The sequence below is a fragment of the Motacilla alba genome, chromosome 14, assembly GCF_015832195.1.
Source record: "Motacilla alba alba isolate MOTALB_02 chromosome 14, Motacilla_alba_V1.0_pri, whole genome shotgun sequence".
NCBI lineage: Eukaryota > Metazoa > Chordata > Aves > Passeriformes > Motacillidae > Motacilla > Motacilla alba.
In genome coordinates this window covers 3672681-3697538 of record NC_052029.1, presented here as the reverse complement: position 1 = coordinate 3697538, position 24858 = coordinate 3672681, and the positions used below count along the sequence as shown (strand labels likewise).

Below are 24858 nucleotides of genomic sequence, written 5' to 3'. Positions count from 1 at the left end.
GGGAAGATGGAAGTGAAAATTTCAAGGCTAATCCAGGAATTTTCTCTCATACCTTTTACAAAGTCTAGCACTTTGATGCCTCAATCAAATATGCCCCTTCTGCCACCACTGTATTTTAAATAACATTTGCCTCCAGTTCCAAAATATATTTCCATGAATACACAAAAGGAAAATATACAGCAGACACTGGCATTAAATATTTAACTTTCTACCTTAACAACCTTTCTTTTTTTGTGTGTGTTTCTTGCTTCTGCTTGAGGCTAAATAGTATGGCCAACTCATGAAGCAAAGCTGGTATCAGCCCTTATATATTATTCATTAATTTCAGATGTACCAATTCCACCTCTGTCTCTAAAGCCAGACATGTCACTTCTTAATAAAGCTCTTTCAGCTCAGAAATCTAGAATTCTTATCCTCTGAAGAAACCAGGGCATACACAACACTTATGGGGTTCAGCAGTGCATATTGTGACTTCCAAGTACAGGAGAACTTTTGAACCTGAATTAATGAGGCAATTAAGAAACAAATACATGATTAATTTTAGACTGCCTTAAAAGACCAAGCATGATTTTCTGGCAGCAAATATAACATTATTCAATACTTTTAAGAAGTGATTCTAACTCCTCTTACAGAAAAAAATATCCCACCTGATTTCTTTGCTTCCAGTCGGTTACAGAGGAGAGAAACCACTTGCTTCAACCTCCCAGCACAGCTCTTTGTCACACATAGTTACAACTCCAATTGACACTTGAAAATTACTACTTTCTTCCTTTAGCTGCACACATTTACCAGGAAGAACAGAATTAGTGACACTTCCAGCACCTCCACACAGACAGGGCTGCCAGAGACTTACTGAGCACCTGGCTGAAGATCATCCCCAGCAACACTACCAAGAATCTGGTTTGCTCTTAAAATATTATGAACACTTCATCTCTGGTTCACTGGGACTGTGTTTCAAATCTCTTCCTGACCTTGAATTGCCTGATAACAGAGTCCCAAAATTGTTACTTCCACTGAGTGGGGCAACAAGTGAAATGCTTGACCAAGTAGTTTGAAAGTTCACTGGAAGGAGAAAACTGAGGCCGATATTGACATCTGTTCCATCCTGTGGGTGAATTCCCCTCTGCCTGTAGAAGGTGGGAAACTCCCTGCTCTCAGCATACAACATGTGTGGTGGGAATTGGCATAAAACCACCTGAGTGTAACACCTTAGCCTGGAGGAAAAACCTTCCTTCCATCTCAGCCAGAGCCCTCTCACACTGTACAGGTACCTGGGACTGAGGGCAGTCACAACACTTCAAAACCTCCATCTGCCAAAATCACAAATCTCATTGAGCTACCTCTCATTTAGATCCCTTTCTTCAAGGTCCCTGTTTGGGCTGAATGCACTCCACCTGCCCAGGTGCATTTCAGAGATGCCCTGTTATGTCACAGAAACAGGTATCCGATGTTGGTTCATCAGATTTCATGCAAAATGACCCTTCTGTCACTTATATTTGGATTATTATGCAGAAGTTTTGTCCCTAAAGGGAAAAAAAAAAAAAAAGGTATTATTACCTAATGGTATCTAACAATGGACAGATTACAGCAGAACATGGAGTTTAATATTGGCTTGAATACCCAGAATAACTAATGGAAACTGTGGACAGTGATTTACAGTGCTAGCATTGCAATGTGTTATCACACCTTCTGACAGAGAAAAGCATTTACTAACACACTTTCGGAAGAGCAATCTGTTTAACACAGATTTTTTTGAAGATTTTTTTTTCTTCCTGCAGCAATTTGCCTTGTATGCTTAAACAGCTCTCCTTTAGCTTTGCCAAGTAAACATGGTAAAAGTTCAGTGTTTATACAGAGTACACTGGAATGTCAGGTGCTTATTTAATTGCTTTTGTAGCCAATTTCCTTGCCCCTCAAGGCTCATTAGTCAGTCATCTAATCATTCCATGCAGTAATGCACCCTCTGTGTTTCCTCCTTGAGTTCAGGAATATATCTTCATCTGTGCTCCCAACAGTGGTGTCCTTCAGCCACAACCTTTCTCAGGGCTTTCTGTCTGCCTGCCAGCCCTGCTGCCTGTCCCACGTGGAGGTGGGTTCCCCGGCACCCATTAATTCTGCTCCACCATATACTTAGCCATCTGGACAGGGAGCTAATGGAGAAGGACTGCTGTTTCAGGAAAAATCGGTGTGACTTTGCAGTGATGGGTTTGTTGCACCTGTCCACCTGAGTGTTTTACAAAGGTGCAGAAGGAAATCAGGCAATGCCGCTGAGCTCCCTTCCAAACCTGCAGCCAGGGTGAGGCTGAGGGGATGGATGTAGGGAGGAGATGAAAAAGCAAGGCGCTACCTTCTGGAGTGGCTGTGAGCTTCAGAGCCCCAGTGAGCTCTGGGTGAGGCTGTGCCTGAGCCTCCCAGTGACAGGGGTCCATACTGGGCTCAGTCCAGTTAAACACCTCCACTGTTGATGTCATGGTGGGGCAGTGTCACTGCTGTGACACAGAACAAGCTGAAACCCAATAAATGCCAGGATCCCGGGGGTTGGAAAGGTCCTGGCGTGCTGCAGCCAGGCTGAACAGCCAGCAGCATCCCCTGGCTGCAAAGAAGGGCCAGAGCACCCTGGGCTGCAGGAACAGCTCTGCCAGCAGGCTGAGAACATCCTCCTCAACTCCCATGCAGCACAGGTGAGGCCACCTCTGGAGTTCCAGGTTCTGACATCCCCAGGACAGGAGAAACAAGGACGGAGCCCACCAAAGGGCTGCTGAGCTGGTGGAGGTCCTGGAACACCCCTGAAGTGAGGAAAGGCTGAGAGAGCTGTGGCTGCTCACCTGGAGAAGGCCAGGGGGAGCCTCATCAATGTGTACAAATATCTGAAAGTGGGGTACAAACAGGACAGGCTGTTCCCAGGGGTGCTGTGACAGGAGCAGAGCAGTGAGCACCAGCTGGCAGCCAGGAGATTCCCTCAGAACGCCTGGAGCTGCTCCTCTGGGAGGGTGACGAGCCCTGGCAGCCACCTGGGGATGTTCCAGCTGGGATGGCTCCACCTTGGACACACCCAAAAGCCATCTGGGCACAGTCCTGGGCAGCCAGCTCTGGGTGTCCCTGCCCAGCAGTGGGGTGGGACCAGAGCACATCCAGAGGTCCCCTTGTGCCCCTGCCAGTCTCTGATTCTGTTCCGTCTACACTGCATATAAACACACACATTAAAAACCCAAACAAACAAACAACCAAAAAAACCCAACCAAAAAACTCCCAGAACTATCCCCAAACAAGCAAAAGACATGCCCAGAAGAAAATTAATAATTTGCTGCCCAGAATAAATAGTCAAAATTTCTAAGTGTCAAGCCAGCAGGCAAATTGTATTTTCAAAGCTGAGTTTCAGTTCAGTATAAGCAGCTGACTGAGAATTCTTTGGGATCCAGTTTCCAGAGAAACTGACAGGTGTCCCTGAATTAACACAGCAGTAAGGTTATTTATTTATTTATTTAGTATTTAAAACACTGACAGATGTTTAGGTGAAGTTACTATACACATAATTTATATCTAAACACTGAAGAGCTGTCCAGCTGCCTGCATACTGTAAATATGTGTTTCTTCTTTTGGGGGGCTGAAGGGAAGGGAAGAAAGAGAGAAATTAACTTTTCCTGAGTAGAATTCTGAGAGAAGGAGGGCTTGCAAAGCACCCCATCACTAGCTAGTGGAGCAAGAAATCCCCCATGTCGTGCTCTCAATCCACAGGGCACTGCAGCTTCTCAGCTGCTGCATTCTGCTCTTCTGTGCCTATAGAGAGCAATAAAACTCATTTAGGAGTTTTCTAAACATTGGGATTTAATTCCACAGCAGAGAAGAAACAAGGACAATAGGAGCACTGCAAGTTATCTGCACACAGGCATAGAATTTCTGAGAAATGCAATTTTGGATACAAAATGGTGTAGAATTCTTCTCATAATGGAAAAGTGGCTAGGTTGAAGTGCTTTGGAATAATTATAATATAAAATGAAAAGCTTCTTGATGCATTATATTACTTGAGTTGGAGTAATTCTCTTGAGTTTCTATTTTTAAACCATGATAGTGTGTTAATGAAACTTTTCAAGGAAACTTCAGCTACAGACAGGGGAAACAAATTGCTGCTAACCCCTTCAGAGCTTCAGCTGAAAGTCACCATGAAAGGAGCATTAAATGGGTATCAGTTTCATAGGCAAGAAAACTGATGATTCAAATTTAGGCTTGTATTCAGTTGGTAGAAATATAATTTACACAACATAAACCCAGAATCCAAAGAATTTATTACAAAATGTGAAATTATTTCCTTCTCAACATACAAAGTGCATATATTAATAAATGAGTAAGTAAATAAATAAAAATAAATATTATTTTTAAGTGTTCCCTTAAGAAAGTGAATGGCTATTTTTTGGTTCATTACCACAAAGAACATAACAAATCTTGCTCCAGATCCTAGAGGTTTCTCTAAAAGGGAAGAAACCTCCTCACTCTCCTCAATAGCCTGAAAGGAGGCTCTAGTGAGGAGGGAAAGAGTGTCAAGTTGCTCCAGGGTGGGTTTACAGTGGATATCACAAATAATTTCTTCATGGAAAGGGTTTTCAAACATTGTAACAGGATGCCCAGGGAGGCGATGGAGGCCCCATCCCTGGAGATATTTAAAAGACATGTAGGTGTGGTGCTAAGGGACATGGCTCAGGGGTGAACTTGGCACTGCTGGGTTAACAGATGGATCTGATGATCCTTCCCCACCCAAACGATTCTATGATCTCATAAAGCTTGGTTTTCTTCCTGTTCTAAGGCAAGCCAAATAAGACCAGAAGAGACTCATTCCCTTAGGGCCAGAAGTGGAGGAGTTCCCTACAGGAAAAGCAGATGACCCCAACGCCTGGGAAGAAATGCTGCACTGACTCCATTGATATCAGAAGGCTAATTAATTGCTTTATTATACTATATTATTCTATACTACATTAGACTACATCTAAACTGGATCTGCACAAGCACCTCGTGACTGTCTCCTGACTGACACTCTGCACATGTGCTTGGCCCTGGTAGGCCAAGGAAACAAAACACCATCACTCTGGGTAAACAATCTCCATACTGCATTCTGCTTTGGCACCAACACAGGAGCAGCAAATGAGATAAGAATTGGTTTTTCTGTCTCTGAGTATCCTCGCTGTGATTCCCAGGAAATGTCCTTGGGAAGTTGTGCCTTTCTGTGAAGAGAAATGCGGCCACAGCTCACCTAACTCCTGGCAGGTCACCTGCCTGCTCCAGAAGAACCCAGCAAAGCACCTGCCAGATTTCCAGAAATGAGTTCTGAATAGCCAGCTGAGCTCAGGGGGTGCCCACACTGCCGTGTGCAGCTGCTGAATGCAGATGTGAGCATCCCAAAGGCTCAGGCAGACCTCAGAGCTGCCAGCTGCTGAGGATGCCCTGGCCCATGCCCAGAGGCACCCTACCTTGGCAGAGCCCTGCTCCCACCTCCCACAGCAGCCTGAGGCCAGCCTGGCAGCTTCTGGAGCCTTCCAGAAGGGATCTCAATCCTCCCCATGCCAGGACTGGACCCCACACACCCTACAGACATTTCTCTGCTTTCTGGTCAAACTGACCCCGTTAAGCAGAGCTGAACCTTGCCAGAAGCACTGGCAGAAAGCCCATTTCCAACCATCCCACCAGAGCTGAACAGAAACCCACTGCTTTTCCAGCCCCACCTAATGATTTCTGAAGCTATGGGAATAAATCACAGAGACTCCATTTTCTTCATGGGGGAAAAGCCCCTTCTTTACTCACATAGCTCCTTTTCATACAGTGTCACAGACCTGTGTGGGACTGCAATTGGTCAGCAGCTTTCTTGCCAATTACTGTTATTGGTCAGTAACAAGATGTTATTCTGTATTGATTGGTCACCAAAACCCTCAGTATGTACGTGCAGGGGAAGCTGTTTATGAGAGATAGTTGTCATTTTTCTACCTAACAATGTGAAACCAGTTTATACAGGTGCTGGTTGTTTTTCACCCAGGAATAGATTGTTATGCTAATGAGCTGCTCACACCAGGGTTGCTTTCACATGGGAACCTGCAAAGGCCTAGCCTGACAAGGCCAGCCACAGATTCTAGGAGAGCAGGCTTGATTTTATGAGGCCCTTCTTTATAATTTTTCTACCTTACTGCAAGATAAAACGAGGTAAATACCACCCACAGATGAAATAAAAGAGCCAGATCATTCCTCTGCCTTTCCCCACAGGGAGGACATGCAACCCCATAATGCAGTCCAGAGAACTTCACAGTAGTTTGTTTTAATTAAGCAAGTTACTATCAGTTACTATATCAGTCCCTGATATACTGCACAGAATAATGCTTTTTTGTGATTCCTGGGGGAGTCTCTGCCCTGATGAGCCATATTCTGAATAAGAAGGCCACATCATCTTCCTAACTTCCATCCAATGGATCAAAATTATGTTATTAAAATATTCAAGAGCCTTTGCTCTCACCCTTCTTTCCCTGGCATTAAGAATAAATCATTCTACTACCAACGGCAGCTAAAAATACCTCTGTATTTTTATATACTTATAACACACTAATATGCCTATCAAACTGGGCAAAATGAGTGTCTCAGGACAGAAAATCTTTACATTTGGGAACTGAGGGGGTCCTGCAGCCTCTGAATATTGATTATTGAACCAACCAACCTCCAGAGTGCAGGAGCAGAGACAGCCAGGCCTTTGCACCAGGTACCCCTGGGTGCTGCCCCCAGGGAATACCTGAGAGGGATGGAATAGGCTGGGTGTACTTTTCTGACAGGAATAAACAGCAGCCCCAGCACCACCAGATTTGTTTCCAACTGCTCCAAGAGGTCACTCCCCTTGAGCACCATCAGTGCTCCTCAGGCCCAGGCTTGGTCTTGTTTTTCTCTTGCAGGGAAGCCTTCCATGGGCACAGGCTCCTTGTGTGCATTAGCCTTCAAACGGCATCTTCCACCTCTGGGAAATAAAAGTTCCCCCCCACCACCCTTTTTTCTTTTTTCTAAATGAGGATTGAGTCTCAAAAATTAATCCAGTGAGCGAAATTTACTGAACGCAGTGAAATGTCTAACACACAAAGCTAAAACACTCAATGGCACTGCCTAAATGCTGAAAAAAAAACAGGCTTTGAAAACAGCTATGTGAGAAATCATCCTTTATTTCCCACTACAATACCTCAAGTAGGAGAAAACTGTGTCATGTGCTGCATTTTTTTTAATCAGCAGCTGCTCACAGACATCCCTGCAGGTGTTTAACTATTGAAATCTCACATTTTAGAGTGACTTATTTGCAGCTACACTGAATGTACCTCAGATCTGTGCCCAGGATGAAGCACACCAGTCAGCAAAACACATTTTCCTACTTCCCCCAAAAGTAGGAGTGGAGTCCTTCTGCTGAGGAACACAGGGAATGTTGCAGAGCAGAAATCCTTCACCCTAACAGAGCAGGCAAAAAAACCCACACAAACAAAAAAAAAAGGAGAATTTTCTCCAGCACTATGTGGCCTGTTAGTTCAGCTTCCTTAACAAAAGTCCATCTTTAATTTAAAAACCAAATCAAAAATTCTCAACATCTGTTGCAATGTGACTGGACAGGACTATGGTGTCTTTAAAGGGTTAGAAATGGAGCAGGATTCAGAGCCAGAGTGGAAGTTCCCATTCCAGGGGCAGCCAGAAGCTCCCACTGCCACTGCCCAACCTGGAACACCATCTCTGCCAAAACCCTCTGGTAATTCCTGACCAGAGGCTGCTCCCACCCTCTCTCCCAGAGACTTGGTGGCTGGAAGGGCTTGGGGGAGAGCCCAGGGCCCCACCTGGGCACAGGTGGAGAATGAAGTCGGGTGGAGAGTGAAGTTAAGGAAGAAAGATGTGTGTGTGTTTTCTCTTTTTGTTTTTTTCCCTACCCAGCTCTACTCTAATTGGCAATAAATTAAATCAAGGTGACTGGTTTTTCCCCCCTGAGGACAATTGGGAAGTGATGTCCCCCTCTGGATCTGATCCTTGGTGGGCACCAGGCAGGGCCAGCCCAGCCCACTGGTGACACCTGCCCCATGCCAGACACTCCCTGCCCCTGTGCCCCTGGGCTCCAGGAGTGTTTGGAGAGGGAAGGATGAACAGGAATCTGTGCTTCAGCAGCAACCACAGCCAGGCTGCTGCCCTTCAGGCTGAGGGGGCTGTTCCTGTTCTCCCAGGGCCAGCAGCTCCTGCAGAAACAGCCCTGCAGGTGCTGTTCAGGGGGGAGCCTGCAGGAGCAGCAGGGTGAGGTGGGACAGGCGTGTTATGTGATATTTGCTTCACTGCTCTCTAACTATGCTTCAAGAGATTCACATTTTCATGTCTGCTTCCAATCAACACTTAATCCCATGGATTTCTTCTCCCTTGTGGCCATGTCATGAGCTTTCCAGAAGCCATGGAGGCAGGAGGGACAGGTGCAGTGCTGTGTATGGCCCCAGGAGGTGCAGCTCACTGAGTCCTCCTCATCATGCACTCCTGACTCTTCCATCACAAGAAAGACTGGAATGAAACTTGACTTTTCTCAAGCATTTTTGCAGTTTTTAGTTTGTGGTCTTCTTTGTGGAATTCCTTTTGGAACAAAAATGCAATAATGCTAACATGGGATAAATCTGCACCTGTGCTCAGGGAGATTGTTCTTCCTTTGCCCAGAACATGCAATTTCAGAATCTGAGCCTCTATTTAACACTAGCTCAGCTGTGATTGGAATGTGACTTCACCCATCCCACTGCTTTCAGGCTGCTGTCACTTGGTGCTCCTCTCCTTTGGGCTCAGGTCAGTGCAATGTGCAGCCAGCAGCTGGACACAAACCCTGCAGCAGATGTTGCACAGCTGGACCTGCTCAGTCCTGAGGGCTTGGGGCAGCTGCAGCACCTTGGCAGGAGCTGCTGTTTCCATGGTCAGAAAAAAATGCACCAGGCATGCAAAATGTGGGGGACAGGAAGGTACCTATTAAGAATGCGGGGGGTCCTACAGATTTTGGGGTTTCCTACAAAGTTTGGTTGGTTGCTTCCCCAGTGCAGTTAACAGAAGAGCTCTCACAGCACCTGACAGTAAAGGAAAAAGAGAAGACAGCACAGAGGTGGTAACTTTCCTGGAAATTTCCCTGGAAAGCCCTGGGAAAGAAAACCTTTAAGGAATTAGGAAGGATAAGCTACTGCCAAGTTAAAAAAAAATCTTTCAGTTGAAAGTTTTTGCTGAATTTTGTTGTTGCAACTGAACTGCAATCAGAATTTCTACTGCTAAGAATATTTTATAACTCCTGTGTTATTCTGTTGATTCCATGTAAGAAATAAGGTATTTTAGAGAACAGAACAAGGAACTCTCTGGAATTTCTATACTAACGTCTCCCAAATCACCTTGTAAGAAAATGATATCACAGATATAATTTTGGCCACACTTTCAGCATCCCCTGCTGAAGAGGCTGCAGCAGGGCTGTTCTGCCAGGGAATTACAGGTTTGCCTTCTGTGAATGCCCCCTGGGGAGGTATCAATCCTGCCTGCCTAGGACACATCACCTTTATAACACCTTGTTTGCCCCCACGAGGAGGATCACATTCTGCATTTGTCTCAGGAAGAGAAGTGTCTACAGAGATGCATTCCTGCTTTGGTTTATTTGGTCTGTCCTCAATTACCATATTAGATGACTATTTCTCAAAAAGTCACCTGTCCATTTTCATCAAAGCACCTGCCACTCGTAGGAGTAGTGCTTAGAGCTTTCCCATCAATCTCTTCCAAAATGTACAAATGCCTGCACAAAGGTATGCAGGGCGACCCCAATGCAGGGAATAATGTGCTGTGACTCCATGACTCAGGAGGCCGAACAATTGCTTTATTCAGCCAGGTTATACTACACTAACACTATACTATACTAAAGAGATACTACACTACTAAAGGAAAACCCGTGACCCCTTCCCAGACAGTCACAGCTTTGACCCAACTGGTCAATCAGTCCAAACAACCATCAGCAGAGTCCAATTAACAAATCACTCTGGGTAAACAATCTCCATAACACATTCCACATGTGCCAAACAACAGGAGCAGCAAACAGAGATACAAATTGTTTTCTCTTCTCTCTCTCTGTTTAGAGAATGTGAATACCACACCAAGGAAAGTGTAAATTCCAATCAAATTAAAGTTGTATTTGAAACAAATAAATTTATATGTAAAGTTTGAAAAGCTCTAAGAGCACTGTTGATAAGTAACTGATCAAAATTAATTTCAAGATTAATTGTATCACCCTGGTACTTTGATCCACGTGTTTCTATATCCACCAGGACACCAGCTCCCTTACTTTGCTCATTTTTAATGCCTACATCTCCTTAGACAAACCCTCTGTGTGCAGCAGGACAGAAGCTGCAGGACCAATCCTTCAGGCTGACCAGGAGCTTCAGGGAAATGCTGGTTTTCAGTACTGATGTCAAGAGTGTTAAAGCAGGATGGAAATTCCAAACTTTTTTTGCCAAGAACCTCATTTTTGGGAGTCCAAGTTGCAACAGCCCTGCCAGCTCCACAGTGGGATTAAGGGCATGGATACTTTGCAGGTTTTCAAAAGGCAGACTCAGGAGGTTGTTAATAAGAGTCAACATCAGAAAGTGCTTTCACTGCCATGGAAGGAAAGATCTCAAAACAATACAGGATACAGCTTCCTATATTTTTATTCAGTGGTGGGAAAATGTTTTTTGCTTTTTATTTTCACTAAAAAACAAAAACAAAAACAAAACAACATATTAAGACATATTTAAACACATTTAAACATTACACATGCAGACCTCCCATGTAGCTGTATGTTTGGTTTTTTTTCCCCTTTAACAAAATGAAAAGAGAGCTATAATTTTGTGGTGTCTTCCATTCAGCTCGAGGAGAGCAAGCTAAAATCTGAATGGAATAACATTAGTTTATCATGCAAAAGGTTGTTCAGGACTAAGTGAAGCACGATATTCAACAGGATTTTGGGCTGTTTGTCAACAGCTGTAGAAACTGCATTAAGGGCAAATGCACTAAAACCAATATTTGAAAATCAAATACCTTCTTCCCAGCCTACAACCTCAGCAATGCTCTGCTTTGGGGGCTTTGTACTCCAGAGATATCTTTTTTTAGCAACCTTGCCTGCCTTGATTCTCATTTGCATGATCTGAAAATCACTCCAACAGTGTGAGATGAAGAGAAGCAAGGAGTAAGTCAGAAAGAATAGGTCTGGCATGTAAACAAATGCTTCAATATGACAGAGCTTGAAGAGAGAGTTGAAGAAAGAGAAAATGTAAAGTAAATTTCTCCTTGGAAATGTAATTAAAAACTCTGAAGTAAAGCTGCACTATTTTATGAGTGTGAATTTACAAAAAAAAAGAAAAAAAAAAAAAAGGAAGAAGAATATACTGTGGGAAATAGTAAAGGTAAGAAGATTTTCAGAAAGTTGGGATCTTCCATCTTCCTGTTGTCTGTTGAGACATCATGTAATGATGCTGATGCCACAAATAAAGCTCAAGGAACATCTCCCAGCAGTCCCATTCTGTTTGTGAAGGCAAAAAGCTCCCCAACACACACCCCAAAAGAACAAATTGACATCAGCTCCTTAAGAAGTGCTGAAGGAAAGGGCCTTTTATCTTCAGACAGGATTCCTGGTGAGCACACTGAGTGCTGCAGGTGATCAGCACTGAGAGGACCCGGGCCACAAGCACCAGAGTGGGGCTGATGGCAGCAGGGAGCCAGGTGTCTCTGTGGAGCTGTGGCATGTCCATCCCTGGGTGAGGACACAGTGCTGACGGAGCCTGGGGACACAGGAGCCAGGTTCAGGGGGGTCTAAGGGTGGTCCCTGTGCTGCCCATGGAGCTGTCTCAGGCCTGGATTCCCTGGCATCAGGCTGTGTCTTCCTGCTCATGGCCACAGGTCCATCTGTTCCTGCACACCTGAGGAAAGCTCCATCTGCCCAGCCCTGCACAGGGCAGCCTGGCACCCTGCAAGAGTCCCTGCTTCAAAAACTGGCGTCAGCATGGTCAGTCATTCCTCCCAGACGAGGAATTCTGCATCCTTCCACACTCTGTGCCAGCAGTCTGCACTCTCAGGGAAGGAAGAGTCTTCTCCACAATGTCATCATGGTATTGATTTTTGAAATGCAAGGAAGACAAGGAACAGCTCATCTGGTTTTTATTACCATGTATAAACAGTGGCAAAATAATCTCCAAATTAGAGAGACAGATTTGATTAGACACATCAGAGTTCAAACACACAGCCTGGCTAGGCAAACAGGAGGGAGTGTGCCAGCATTCTCAAAATGCCTCACAATATAGGAAGGAAACCTACACAGGAAACAAAAAACTCAATTAGAAGCTAAGGTGCAATGCTATCAATGACATCCTCATTTGGCAAAGTATTTTGCTTTACACAGTCTGAGGAGGAGTTACACACAGGGAAAGCTGGTGTGTACATAGAGATCATGCCAGCCTAGGTCCAGAAATAAATCCCTTTTCAGGAAAGTATTTAAACTGAACAGGCTTGTATTGCCATGGTGTTACATCACTCACTACTTCTATAATATTTCATTCCAGGGAAATTATTGTGTAAAACAAAAGGGCTGTATGACAAGAACATACTGACATCTGCTGGCTTCTCCAAATGCATTTCTCTCAAGATTAGGATTTTATGTCCTCAGCAGGTTTTTTCCCTATCTAATGGGCTGCATAACAAAATAACACTGTCTATCTCTGAATAAACAAATTAAACCAGTTTTTCTGTACTTGCAAATGTTAAAGTGTGTGTGACATTCTGTGGTTAAGCAATCCACACAAATATACTTCTCTTCCATCTTTGACTTCTAAAGGATCGCAGGAAATTACTTTTGCCTAATTTGTATGAAAACACCCAGTGATGGGGCACAAAATTTACATTCAAATAATTATTTCCCTCATTTCTTTCCAACAAAAGACCAGTATTTCCAATTTACTATCCAAAACTGTAACTGGAGCTGTCACTCAGGCCAGGCTCATAATGGCAAGTATTGTTTCCCAGAAATGATCAGCCAATTAAAAGACCAGATTTTATTTGTAGCAGCACTGTGGCCAAAGGAGACACGTAAAGATAACACACAAATCACCTAGCACCCCTATCCAGAGTGATACCCGAACACAGCAGAGAAGATCAATTATCTCTTATCATTCACCACAATCAACACAGGCATTTTGATAACCACAACAGAGCCCCAAAGGCTGAAGAGCTTCCAAACCTACAGCCTGCAAAAGTCAGACATGGCAGCTAATGCATGCAGCTCCTAAAGCAGCTCTAACCTTGTGAATAGGGAATATTCTGTAAATCTTCATGCACTTCTAAATTTATCATTTGAAAAGGGTGTGATAAATTCATTTAATGCTTGCTGTAGGAATCCTAGCTTAGCATTTCCTCCCTCGTGTGCGCTGTAACACAAAGTTATGGATGACAATTTAAACACAAAATAGAAGGAATTCAAAATCATAATTCACAGTGTCAGCGACTCAGATGTGTTGCATTTAGTTACTGAGGCATACATTTGGTATTGGAAACAATGATGCAAATCATCAAATAATAACAGTTGCCAAGCTGTGCAGAGTGCGGATCATAAACACCCTCCTCAATATCCCTGTATTTCCACATCAACTATCAGCTGCAAGGTCAATTCCTTTTATCAGCTCATTAGCTAGACTCATTTCAGAGTTGTGAAAAGGTAAATGAAAGCCACAAATTCACCTTTTGAATGCATTATTTGAGTACATTCCTACTGCATGCACTCGTGTGTTCTTCTGAGTGCGTCACCCTCCCATCGCTTCCTCTTCCAGCATCATGCCAGGCAGGACCACCCATACCCCAGTGTCAAGCAGCAATAGCACTGCGCTACAACATTCATCTGGAATTCCCTTTCAATTTCCTCATTTGAGACAGTTTATTAAATTATTTAAACTTCTTATATATTAAACATCAGCAGAGAAAATGCTGAGGGCAAAACATTAAAGAAAGGGGAGTATGTTATTACCCTAGAAGTCTCCTACTCTTTAAAAGGCGATTCCAGATTCTTCAAATTCACAGGTGGCAAGAGCCAGCCTTTCAGCTGAGTGAGAGGAAAAATACATCTTCAGGAGCTCCCCAAAGGCAGTTTTGACCACAGGATCTCTGTTTGCCCCACTCAGCCCAGCACATGCTCTGCACTGCCAGAGCCATTGCACAAATACCGGGACTGGGGCATTAAAAAGTAATAATAACAAATTTTAAAAGACCAGATTTTCCCTTATCAATTCAGAGGCCTCAAAATGACCCTAAAAGCTGCAGGCTCCACTGTGAGCTGCCCTGATGTGAACTGGCAAAACTGATGAGGGAGGTAAGAGGAGAAGCACAAATGGTACACGATGCAAGGACATCAGAAGTGTTCCTCCTCCCCATTATGATCAATATCATTTCCTGCTGATTCACATGATAGGAGGTCTGTAGAGCTTTGGGAGCTCACTGTGGAGACCTTCAAAGAAGAAGAACCAGATCAAACTATGTGGCATTTTAACTAGCAAAGGAACCAGCAAATGCATGAGGTGTTAATACAACACAGCTCAGGAGTCATTTGCTCTGGCCATGTGGAAATACTGGCTGAGGATGAGCTTCTTAAAACAGCACTGATATCTGCTGATAGGACAGCTTTGATTCAAACACAGGGACAGCCACAAAGCAGTCAATTCACCACCTAAAATTCCCTCAGCTAATAAAGATGCATCCACTTATGCACCTAATAGAGCATTCCTTTATTGGCAAAGTGTGAATCTCTCAGAGCAGGGCACACGTGATGACTACAGTTTGATTTTGGCAACCAAAAGTCTGAAATCTGCAGGCAGGAAGAGCTAATCACCCACTTACTCTCCATTTCTACCTCACTTGCATTCATTACTTCCTTGTGAACAGTATGGTCATGTACCATGGAATAGTTCATATGAAAACTATTCCAAGGACTAGAGAAAACTTTATTCAAGCTAATTTGTACCTTACCTCTTGAGTAAGATAGTTCCACCCTGAGAAAACTTCAATAAATATTTTTTGACATAGAAATTAGCATCCAATTTTTTTGCTTCTTGCACAGTCAGTGACAAAATATTTAGTGGCTTCATTGGGGGAACATTTTTTACAATTTTAAGATTTCCTATCTGCTAGAAATACTCGCATTAGAAATTTGGGTTCATATTTTACTGCTTTGTAACAGTGCAAATATGGAAAGAGAAGAAAAGTCTAGGTTACTTCCAATATTAAGGGAAACTTCCTGATTTTCCTTTACTTTGCCTGCTTGTAAAGCTGTAAAACAGCCAAGCATCACAGTGACTACTAGACATATTAATTAAAAATTGCATGGTTTAAGGCATGTTGATAAAGGAACGCTGATATTAAGAGTTATTGTTGAACGCTGATATTAAGAGTTATTGTTTTATTCATCAACGCAGCAGCTGTTAAAAATGCCACACCAGCCCCCCAGGCTGTCAGGACTGTGTCAATCAACCACAAGCTGAGCTGGTGACAGACCCTGACAGGGCCATCACAGCTCCGTGGTCACCACTTGAAAACAAATTTGCAGCTGAAGCCCAGGTAATAGTGCTGATTGGAACAGAGGTGCTGGGAACCATTCACATTGGAGAGAGTTGATTTTTACCTATATGTATTTACTGTGCTGTTGTATTTTCCTAAATTTGATCACTTTGATTGCTTGAGTTTTAGAATGGTTTTAGATTACTTCTTTTCATTCCAGACAGGGTTTTTACCTGAGATGGGATCATGACCTCACTGTCCTTTGCAGCTGCAGACCCCTTTACGCCACGGCACCAAAACTTCATTGTGACACACTCTGGATTCATTAGAGCAGAAAAGCACCTCGTATTTAGAACACAATAAAGTATTTAGGTTCCCACATAGCCAAGTTTGTGCATAATGAGATTTCAAGCGATGCTTGAGTCCTTTTTAAAACCCACTCATGTTCTGCCACACACACATTTTAAAGAAGGCAGTTCTCTGGCTGCACTGAAGCAGCAGTTTGAGTCCATTCAAAAGCAATAATACACCCATGAGCACTGAAACAAAAGGGATGGGAAAACCTCTGGCTAAACCACGTTAAAAGGCAAACATGTAAGGAGTGTTATCATCACAAGTTGATTACAAACCCTCCTGCAGAGAAGTGGCAGCGGCTGGAAACAAAGCACTGCCCACAGTGCTTGAAGGGGCCAAACTACCTGACTGCATCATTCTGCCCGTTGGAAGCAATATGTCCCGAGAAGAAGTGATTAATCAGGTGGCTCATTGGATATGGCACTTCCCAGAGTGAGGATAGAAGATCCTACCAGCACCAAAACTGACTGATTTGGGGGCTTTTTACAGTGGGAGGAGCAAAAGATAACTTCAGCATCAAAGAAGATGTGATTTTAGAATAAGGCTAGTGCAGGAGGATCTGGCTGTGCCCTGCACCCCAGAGTGCCCTGTGCACCAGGGCACAGGTGTCACCCTGTTCTTCTAAAGTTCTTCTAAGCCTTCTGGTGTTTACGCTTTCGTAATGGATTTCTCACACACTGCTCATGTAAATAATGATTGTTTTGCATTCCTTTCTGGAAGAGAATTGATGGACTGTTGGTTTGACCAGTGTGGTTGGAGAGGTGGCAATTTCATCCTCCGATCCACGGTCACTTTTGGAATTCTATAAATATCGAGGTCCGGAAATAAACGCGCCTTTTTTGCCTTGAACATCTCAGCGTGTGAGTGTCGCTCATTTCGTGTCATATTGGACACACAGGTAAATCCCACCCTGCCCCACATGACTACTGGGTTTAGGGCTGATTTTTCCCAGAGTGCCATAGGATCCTTCATAACCAGCTACAGCCGGAGATTCAGCACCGAAACAAAGTGAAAGCAACATTGTAAAATAGAAATAACAAGGCAAAAACGCAAATCAAAAACTCCCAGGTAATACCGGGGACTGGAAAACAGTAAGAATGAATTAATCTGAGGACATTCACAGGGAAGCAAGTGTGTGAAACATGCAATATGGCCAATTTGGGGATTTGGCAAGAGCCCAGCGCTGGTAATGGCCAGGGCAAACCCGCGGGCCCCCCGTGGAGGCGGCTGCAGGCTAGCACAGCATCACGATGGCAACCGAGAGCAGGGCACCAGGAAGGGAGGGAGAGTGTCCTAAATTAAGGAGTGGGAAAAGGGTCTAATATCACAGAAAGATCAGGAGGATATCTAGATCCATTCATCTTCCTGCTGGGTCACTCTGTGTGGCTCAATTCAAACTGCACTCTGGGACTTCCTTAGCATTTTTATTGTTGCAGGCTCAAAATGGGGATCACCATGTGGTAGATGACATTTTAGGCAGCTTATCTTCCATGCTGCTAGGAAAGGACATTTAGGTAACTACTTACAGACACACTGCACTGCCTGCAGTGGAGTGACACTATTTTATTTTTTTTTTAATCCTGGAGCTTCACTGTAGAGATTCATTGTAACAGGAGAGAGTATTTCATATTATTTCCTGAGATGCTGATGAGAGAGAACCACCCAGTAGCAGGACTTGAAACTGATGCTTCAATATCTTTTCCCACAGAAGTAGGAAGGCTGTAAGCTCTGCTCTATGGTCAGAAACCACACAGGCTGTGCTGCATCAAGGGAAGTGTTACAGAATTACATCCTTTTGAAGACAGTAAGATTATTCTGAAAGCAGTGTTTAATACTGTATTCCACAATTTCATACAGGCACTGTTTACAGGTTCTTTATTGACAGTCAAAATCATTTGCTCAACAAAATATCTCCATAATATTGCATAATCCTTAATTTAGGAATGAATGCTAACTACGAAAACAGTGAATGAGCAGGGCAGACAAATATAGCAATATTGGCGCTGAGAGAGACTACCAAGCCTTTTCCTTGGATCAGTGCCATTCAACTTTATCTAATTTCTCTCTCCTCAAACCCTAAATTACCAATCCTCTACAACATGTGGAAAAAACTCAGACACCTAAAGGCCTCTTTAACAAAACATATTTAAAAGACAAAAGCAGAAACTCAAGAACTGGCCATCCAGAGGAGCAGTAATGCTGATTCACCAGCCAAACCACTTCTGTGAGAGATGACTGCCATCAATCATTGACCAGACATAGAAAAGATACCTTTTTTTTCAAGACAACAAGACAATTACACAATGTTTTAATTTGAAACCCAGGGCTCTGGATCTGTTTGAGGTGCACAGCAGACTGTCAGTTTTGTAAGACAGCAGCATTACATGTGTAACTGCTTTCTACATGTGTTTCTCATGTGTAAGCTGCAGGAAAGAGAAAAAAGCCTTAAAACACTCAAAGGACAGACTACAGGATGAGCCAAGACCAAGGAAAGAAACTGCACCTCCCCTGGGCTTTCCCACCAGGGCAGCACACGTGGATTTAGTGTTTTATCTCATGTGGATATGGTTCACATGATGATAAACATAGATTAGCTGATTTCAGTGCAGAAAACCTTTTTTCCTTTAACAGAAGTACAACTGTCCAACACAACCACCCTTCCTTCCACCTGTAGACAGGGCTTCCTCCACCTCCTCTACAACTGCTCCAACTATTGGAGTACCTCAATATGACATAGTGCCACTTCCTTGTTTAAAATTTCTCCTAAATTTCTCACTCACATTTTCACACACTCACACCTTCAAAACAATATGCTTTTAGAGTTGGAAGTTTCTACATCAAGTCTGAGTTTCCTCAAATTTATCAAAAGAAAAAACAAAATTATTTTCAGGTCAGCTTCTTACTGCTCTCATCATATAATATTTGCTCACAACTAATACAGAGACTGAACTCAGAGACAATAAAATCCTTACAAAACTTATGGAACCAGCAGCCAGGAGAGCTAGATATTATGGGTGTCCCCATCAAGAAAATTGGTCAGCACACATTCATATTTTATTTGATTCTAGAAAAAAAAATCCAGTGGAACAGTGATGAATAAATGCCCAAAGGTAAAGGAAAAGTTTGGATCCCAACTATCACTGCAACAGACTCAAATCAAAGAAGTGCAAAACACACAGAAAGCTGAGGCACTAACTCCCCACTCAGGCCATTCCCTTAAGAGTTGGACTTGACCCTTGTGGGTCCCTTCCAACCCAAAATATTCTGTGGGTGTGACTCAGTAACTCCAGCTCTCACTGCCACTGCTTTAACACTGAGGAGCCTAAAGACAGCAATTGCTTGGGATGTATTCTAGGCTGTATCATTGAAATTCACTTTTTTAGCACTGTAACCTCTCCTTGCTGTATCCTAAACTTTCCTGGCCAGGGGTTGCGCTCTGGAGGGCTGAAGCCAAGTGTGCTGCAAACAGAAAATCTGTGTATTTGTAGTGTTTGTCCCAGGCAGCTGCACCTGGCCCTGCAGCCTGCCCTGTGCTGTTTATCTTCAAGTGATTTAGTTCTGCATGCTTGCCCTTTGACACAGCCAAGCTTTCAGCTCACCCTGCTGTAACCATGCTCCCTCACACCTTCCCAGCTGAAGCACAGGCAATTATTTTAATGGATCTCAGTTTGCTCACACTAACTGTGTTGTGTTGCTTCTGCACAGCCTCCCTGGCTGCCTGCAGCCACACGCTCCCACTTCGTGGCACAGCACTTCCCACTCCTGGGAGTTATCTGAATTTTAGGGCAGAGGCAGGTCCTGAGGCATCTTCAGTGTAAATTCATATTTAAATTCATATTTCCTGGGCTCCTATTAGCACAGGAACACCTTTGCTGTTTGGAAACACGGGATTTTGGAGCTGCATCCAAAGTTGCAAAATGTTCAGGAGTTTTTAACTGGCTTGGACAAAACTGCCACAGAGCTTCAGTCTAATGTTAGAGACACTTAACCAGCTTCTGAAAGAAATACATCCTTACAAAATAGCAAACAGCTTCCTTCCCCTTGAAGCCAGCCAAACCAATACCTCACAAAATACCTTGGATTTTGGAATATTCCCTAAATATTCTTCCTTCTGGATCTCTGCAAAGCACAAAATCTTGAGCAGAAGAATAGAGATGTTAAACTCTACCTACTTTGCAGAAAATATTATTTCAGCCTATTTTTGGCTCTTGATGCTGCTTGCTGTCCAGCTGTGACCCATCCTGTGAATCCAACACCACCACCCCTCCCTGCTCTACAGAATCACACAAACTCCAGCGTCCCAGAAAGGATTTTCCAGCTCCTTTCAGTTTGAATACTATTTTTATTGCATCAACTTGAAGGACACAAATAAAATCATCTAATTTGCAATAAGTTGTCATTTCTGGCACAGTAAATTTTAGCAAAATAATAGTTATGAAGGGAAAGTGTAATAAATACTGAGAGCTTCATGAGCAGCTTTTAATCTTTGAAGCAGACATTCAGAATAGGTGATACAATCACAATGTACTGATAACTTCTGCAAAAATGCACAACATAAAGTATCGAAGATGGCATTATACTCCCCAGATTGAGGACTTGCACTACAAAATAGTCATGGGCACTGGAAAATTCAGTTATTTAAATAAAAGAACAAAACCACTCATAAGAAAGTGCAACTAAGCAAAGAATTCAAAACAAAGAAAAAGTAAAGAAAGGCTTCTCATTAATGACTTGGGAGAAGATCCACAGAGAGAGGAACTTTCTGCTTTCAGGAAATAGTACAACTCCAATTTTACTCAATGGAGTCATCAGAAGTTCTGCTACAGATGTTTGTCATTTCACCCTATCAAGACCAGAAACTGTCAGGACCCCTAATAAATGCTCTGTTTGCCACTCTTGAAGCCCTGTCTGTTTTCCTGCCTCCTAACTCTTCAGTTTTCTTCACACACTAACAAGGCTGTGTGAGACAAGAGGATCCCCATCTCCCACAGAAATGGGAAGCAGTCAAGATCCAAGGATTAAGTAGAGGGAGTTCTGACATTCATGAAACAAACACATTTTCCAGCTACTGCATATTCTCCCAGGCTGTACTATGATGTGTTATTCTTAATTACATCAAATTCATCTTTTTCAGATGAGTACACCTTTCAGACAACAATATGCTTAAGGCAGCCATACCTTCAGTAGCTGTGAATAATATTTCTTCTTGTGGCCAGCACTTAGGAGCTCTACCCTTTATGGTGTATAATGCTTCTAGTTAGGTTTAAAAATCAGATCATGCCATTTCCAACTACAAGATGAAAAACTAGCAACAGTGGATTTTTTAACTCAGCCATTGGTCTCTCCTCTATTTCCAAGCAGCTCAACCTCCCCCAGTGCCAGAAGATACTCAACAGCTCTTTGGTCCTGACCAAAGCTTAGCTGTTTGCACAAAGAGAGAGCAAGGGTGCTATTTCCATTACATTCCTCCTAAAAACTAGGCAGATACCTGGTAAATCCACATTATTACATAGGGCTGGCAAAGCAGTAGGTCTCCCACAAAGCAACGAGTGAAAAATACTGAAAGAGACTGACTGGCCATACCAGAGGAAGAGTTTGCAGGGAACAAGATGAGATTCTTTAGAAAATAATAGGTAAGAGCATTACCAAGAAGAAAAAAAACTCATGGAAAAGACAGCAAAAGCAGGAAGAAAAGTAAGAGGAGAATGGGAATACAAAAAGTACACAAAGTATGCCATCAGAGATGACACAGGTACGAGCTGATCCTGCCTTGGGCAGGAACACAGAGACTGACAGGAGTGCCTGAGCCCCTCCTGGCCTTGCTGTTCCGTGTTTAACTTCAAGGGGGCTTTGAGCAGGGAGCAAGGAGACACTTCAAACCCACCAGCGCTGGCAGCCATGGCCTCAGGACATAACATTCCCCTGCTGTGCTGCAGCAGCAGCCAGAAGGGATCATGCATGCTGTGTGCAGGCATCACTGGAACGATTCTCAGGGCTGGCAATTGCACCTGGCAGTGCTACATGTGTATCCTGGGCTGGAAATGGAGCACATTGTGCACAGGAGCTCACAACCCCACTCTCTTCCTCCACACCTGACTCCTGACAGCATTTCTGTCAGTAAAGGGCAGCCTTTCATAAAAGCCAGAGCAGCATCCTCGTCACGTCAAGGACACCAAGTACTTCAATTACAAGAACTATAAAAATCATCAACGTACTGTGAATTTTATTCATTGCATTTGTCAGCTCTGTTACTGATACTCGGCTAAGTACTAATAGAAAAAAGAAATCTAGTCTTGACATTAGAAATACAGATTTCATTTCAGCAAATCCTGGATCCTTTGTCTAATGTATTTACCAGAGGAATAAACTGTAAATGAGACTTGGGAAGCCAAGCCTTCAAAGCCTGCATAAGATAGCAAGTAAATCTTGACTATAATCAGAATTCCTACTTAAAAATAGCTTCCTCAAAACCCAGTAATGTGAAACGTTCCAGTAAAAGTAAATAAAAATCAAATATCTGCTCTAAATCACTACTACAATCCTGATAACTGCAGCACGTGATATCAACCACTTTCCTGAAAACTAAATGATCTATTGACATACATATTGAAAATTCACACAGCCCCACTACTCCTCCCCACATGTAACTCCTCAAGCAGCTATGACTATTTGATTTCTAAAACTTAATTCTTTGATTATGAGGGCTAGCTCTGTTTTAGACTGCAATTCATCCACCATCATCAATCTCTACCACAGAGCGACAAAACCCTGCTTCTACTTTTACAGCCCGTGCATGCAACTGTTTTCACACTTCCGAATGACAAATGAAACACGCAGTATCTTTGCTCTCTTAAGTATCATCGAGTCTAGAGAAGTGAAACAAGGTACTTGACATTCTTGGGACACCACCAGCACCGTCTGCTGTGTTTCATGCTCCATCTCGCCTTAAATAAACTGAATTTTATTTAAAGTGAAAAAAAAAAAAAAAAAAAAAAAAAAAAACAAAAACAGTCAACACTAACTTACTTCAAAATGTAACATACTATACCACATTTGCAATTCACAGAGCAGATAAACAAAAGCTGCAGATTTGGACAAGATCTTTCACACTTCGCTGATGTGAATCACTCCAGTCAAACTTCAGACCACATTCGTTTCACCATCTGCGCGAACCATGTTAAGTTGGCAGCTCCATGTCCAACAGCCACATCACAGATTTTGGAAGCGCACGACGCGTGCCACTGTCACATCGCAAACCCATCTCCCAGGGCACAGCCCTGCCCCTGCTGAGGAGCGGCATCCGAAAGGAGCTGCCTGGACAGCTCACACGGGCACAGTGTCACTCCACCTGCACAGAGCAGCTATTGAGGCAACAACGATACTTTTTTTTTTTTTTTTTCCTGACAGAGGCATGCAGGAGAAAAGGGTCTGATGAATCGCCAATAAAATCAGCAAATACCGAGGACTTACAGGCAGGTAGTTTCCCAGCAGTTAAATATCTGCACTCTTTGAACGAGCAACTCGGCAGAGCCCCGAATGCCCATGTTCCTCGCCGTTCCCCGCGTTTGGGAGCCACCTCCCGTGCCGCCGTTCTCCCCGCGGCGCTTCGCAGGCGACAGCGGAGCCGGCGCGGTGCCCCCGACCCGCGGGCATCCTTCTGCTCCAGCGCCGGAGCTCCCCGAGAGCCCCCCGGCCGCGGGCACTCCGCGGGCGCGCATCCCTCCTCCCCTCCCTCCGCCCGGGCTGCCCCGGGAACTTTCCGGCCGCGGGCCGGAGCGCACCTGCCGGGCAGCCCCGCGCACCTGCCGGGCGCCCCGCGGCCCCGCTGCTCCCCGCGGCCCCAACTCACCATAAAGAGGCGAGCGGAGGCGAAGGGTCGCGGCGCTTCTGCCGCGCAGGGCGGGCGGCCCGGCAGGCAAGTGGCAGCGGGACGCGGCTCCCGCCGCCGCCGCAGCCCCTTCCCGCGGGCAGCGCCGCCGCCCTCGCTCGCTCACCGCCGCATGCCGCGCCCCCCGCCGCCGCCCGGCTCCCCCCGGGCTCGCCGCGCTCCGGCAGCGGGGCCCCCGCCCGGCCCGCCCGCGACCTCGGCGGGCGGCGGCGAGACCCCGGGGGCGGCCCCGCCGCGGCGGTGGGGGGAGAGCAGGGGGCGAGAGGCGGCTCCGCTCCGCTCCGCGCGGGCGCGGCCGGCGGGAGCCCCGCACCGGCCGGACACGGAGCTTCCCGGGGCGGAGGCGCTGCCGCTCGCCAGCCGGCGCGGAAAGTGGCTCGGCGGCGGCGGGCGGAGGTGACCTTCAAGCCCGGCGGGGCGGGCTGGGGCGGGGAGGGGGAGAGCGGCGGGGGAGCCCCGGCGCCGGGGGAGGCGGCGGGGGCGGGATGCGGAGCGGCGGGACGGCGGCGGCGCGGCCGGGGGGAGCGGGCCCGGGGGGAGCGGGGCTCCCGGCTCCGGAGGCGCGGCCCCGCCCGGCACTGCCGGCCGCGCGGCGGCGCCCGGGAACCCGCGGGGCCGAGCGGGGCCCGCCCGCACCGCGGACAGCTCCAGGGACAGCTCCAGGGAGGGCACCGGGAATGGCTCCGGGGATGGCTCCGCGGGATGCCCACGGCCGGGCGCTCCGCCGACCCGGAACCTTCCCGGGGCACCGGCGGCGCGATCGTAACTTTGCATCCCCAGGGCTCGTCCCGGAGAGCTGCGCTCTCCCCCAGCCCGAGCGGGCAGCGAGCACACACCAGAGCGGCACCGGGGAAATTGCTGATTAAAACGATGCCCTTGGCGATCCCCAGCCATCTCTGCCTTGCTTCCTTCCTCGTGCCCAAAGGAACCCAAATCTTGCAAGAATTCTAATGCTCACCTAAAGAGAAGAGCACCGCAGCATTCCTAAAGGCATGAATTACTGTTAAATGAGGCTGACAGCAGCAATTGACGAGAAAGTTTGGGGGGAAAAAATAAACATCAAG

At 45.2% G+C, this 24858-nt stretch overlaps 1 protein-coding gene across 19 annotated transcripts in view; it reads right to left on the bottom strand.

Moving 5' to 3' along the window:
• RBFOX1 (RNA binding fox-1 homolog 1) overlaps positions 1 to 24858 on the bottom strand; it is a 1167310-nt gene that overhangs the window by 779744 nt on the left and 362708 nt on the right. For 2 of the 19 annotated variants that reach the window (XM_038151485.1, XM_038151489.1), the window contains exon 1: positions 23756 to 24225. The exons of 16 other annotated variants lie outside the window; for them this stretch is intronic. In XM_038151485.1, the coding sequence (XP_038007413.1) occupies positions 23756 to 23758 (3 nt within the window). In that variant the 5' untranslated portion in view covers positions 23759 to 24225. Of the gene's footprint in view, positions 1 to 23755; positions 24227 to 24858 lie in introns of those variants that run through there. One more of the 19 variants, XM_038151480.1, reaches the window with a different exon arrangement.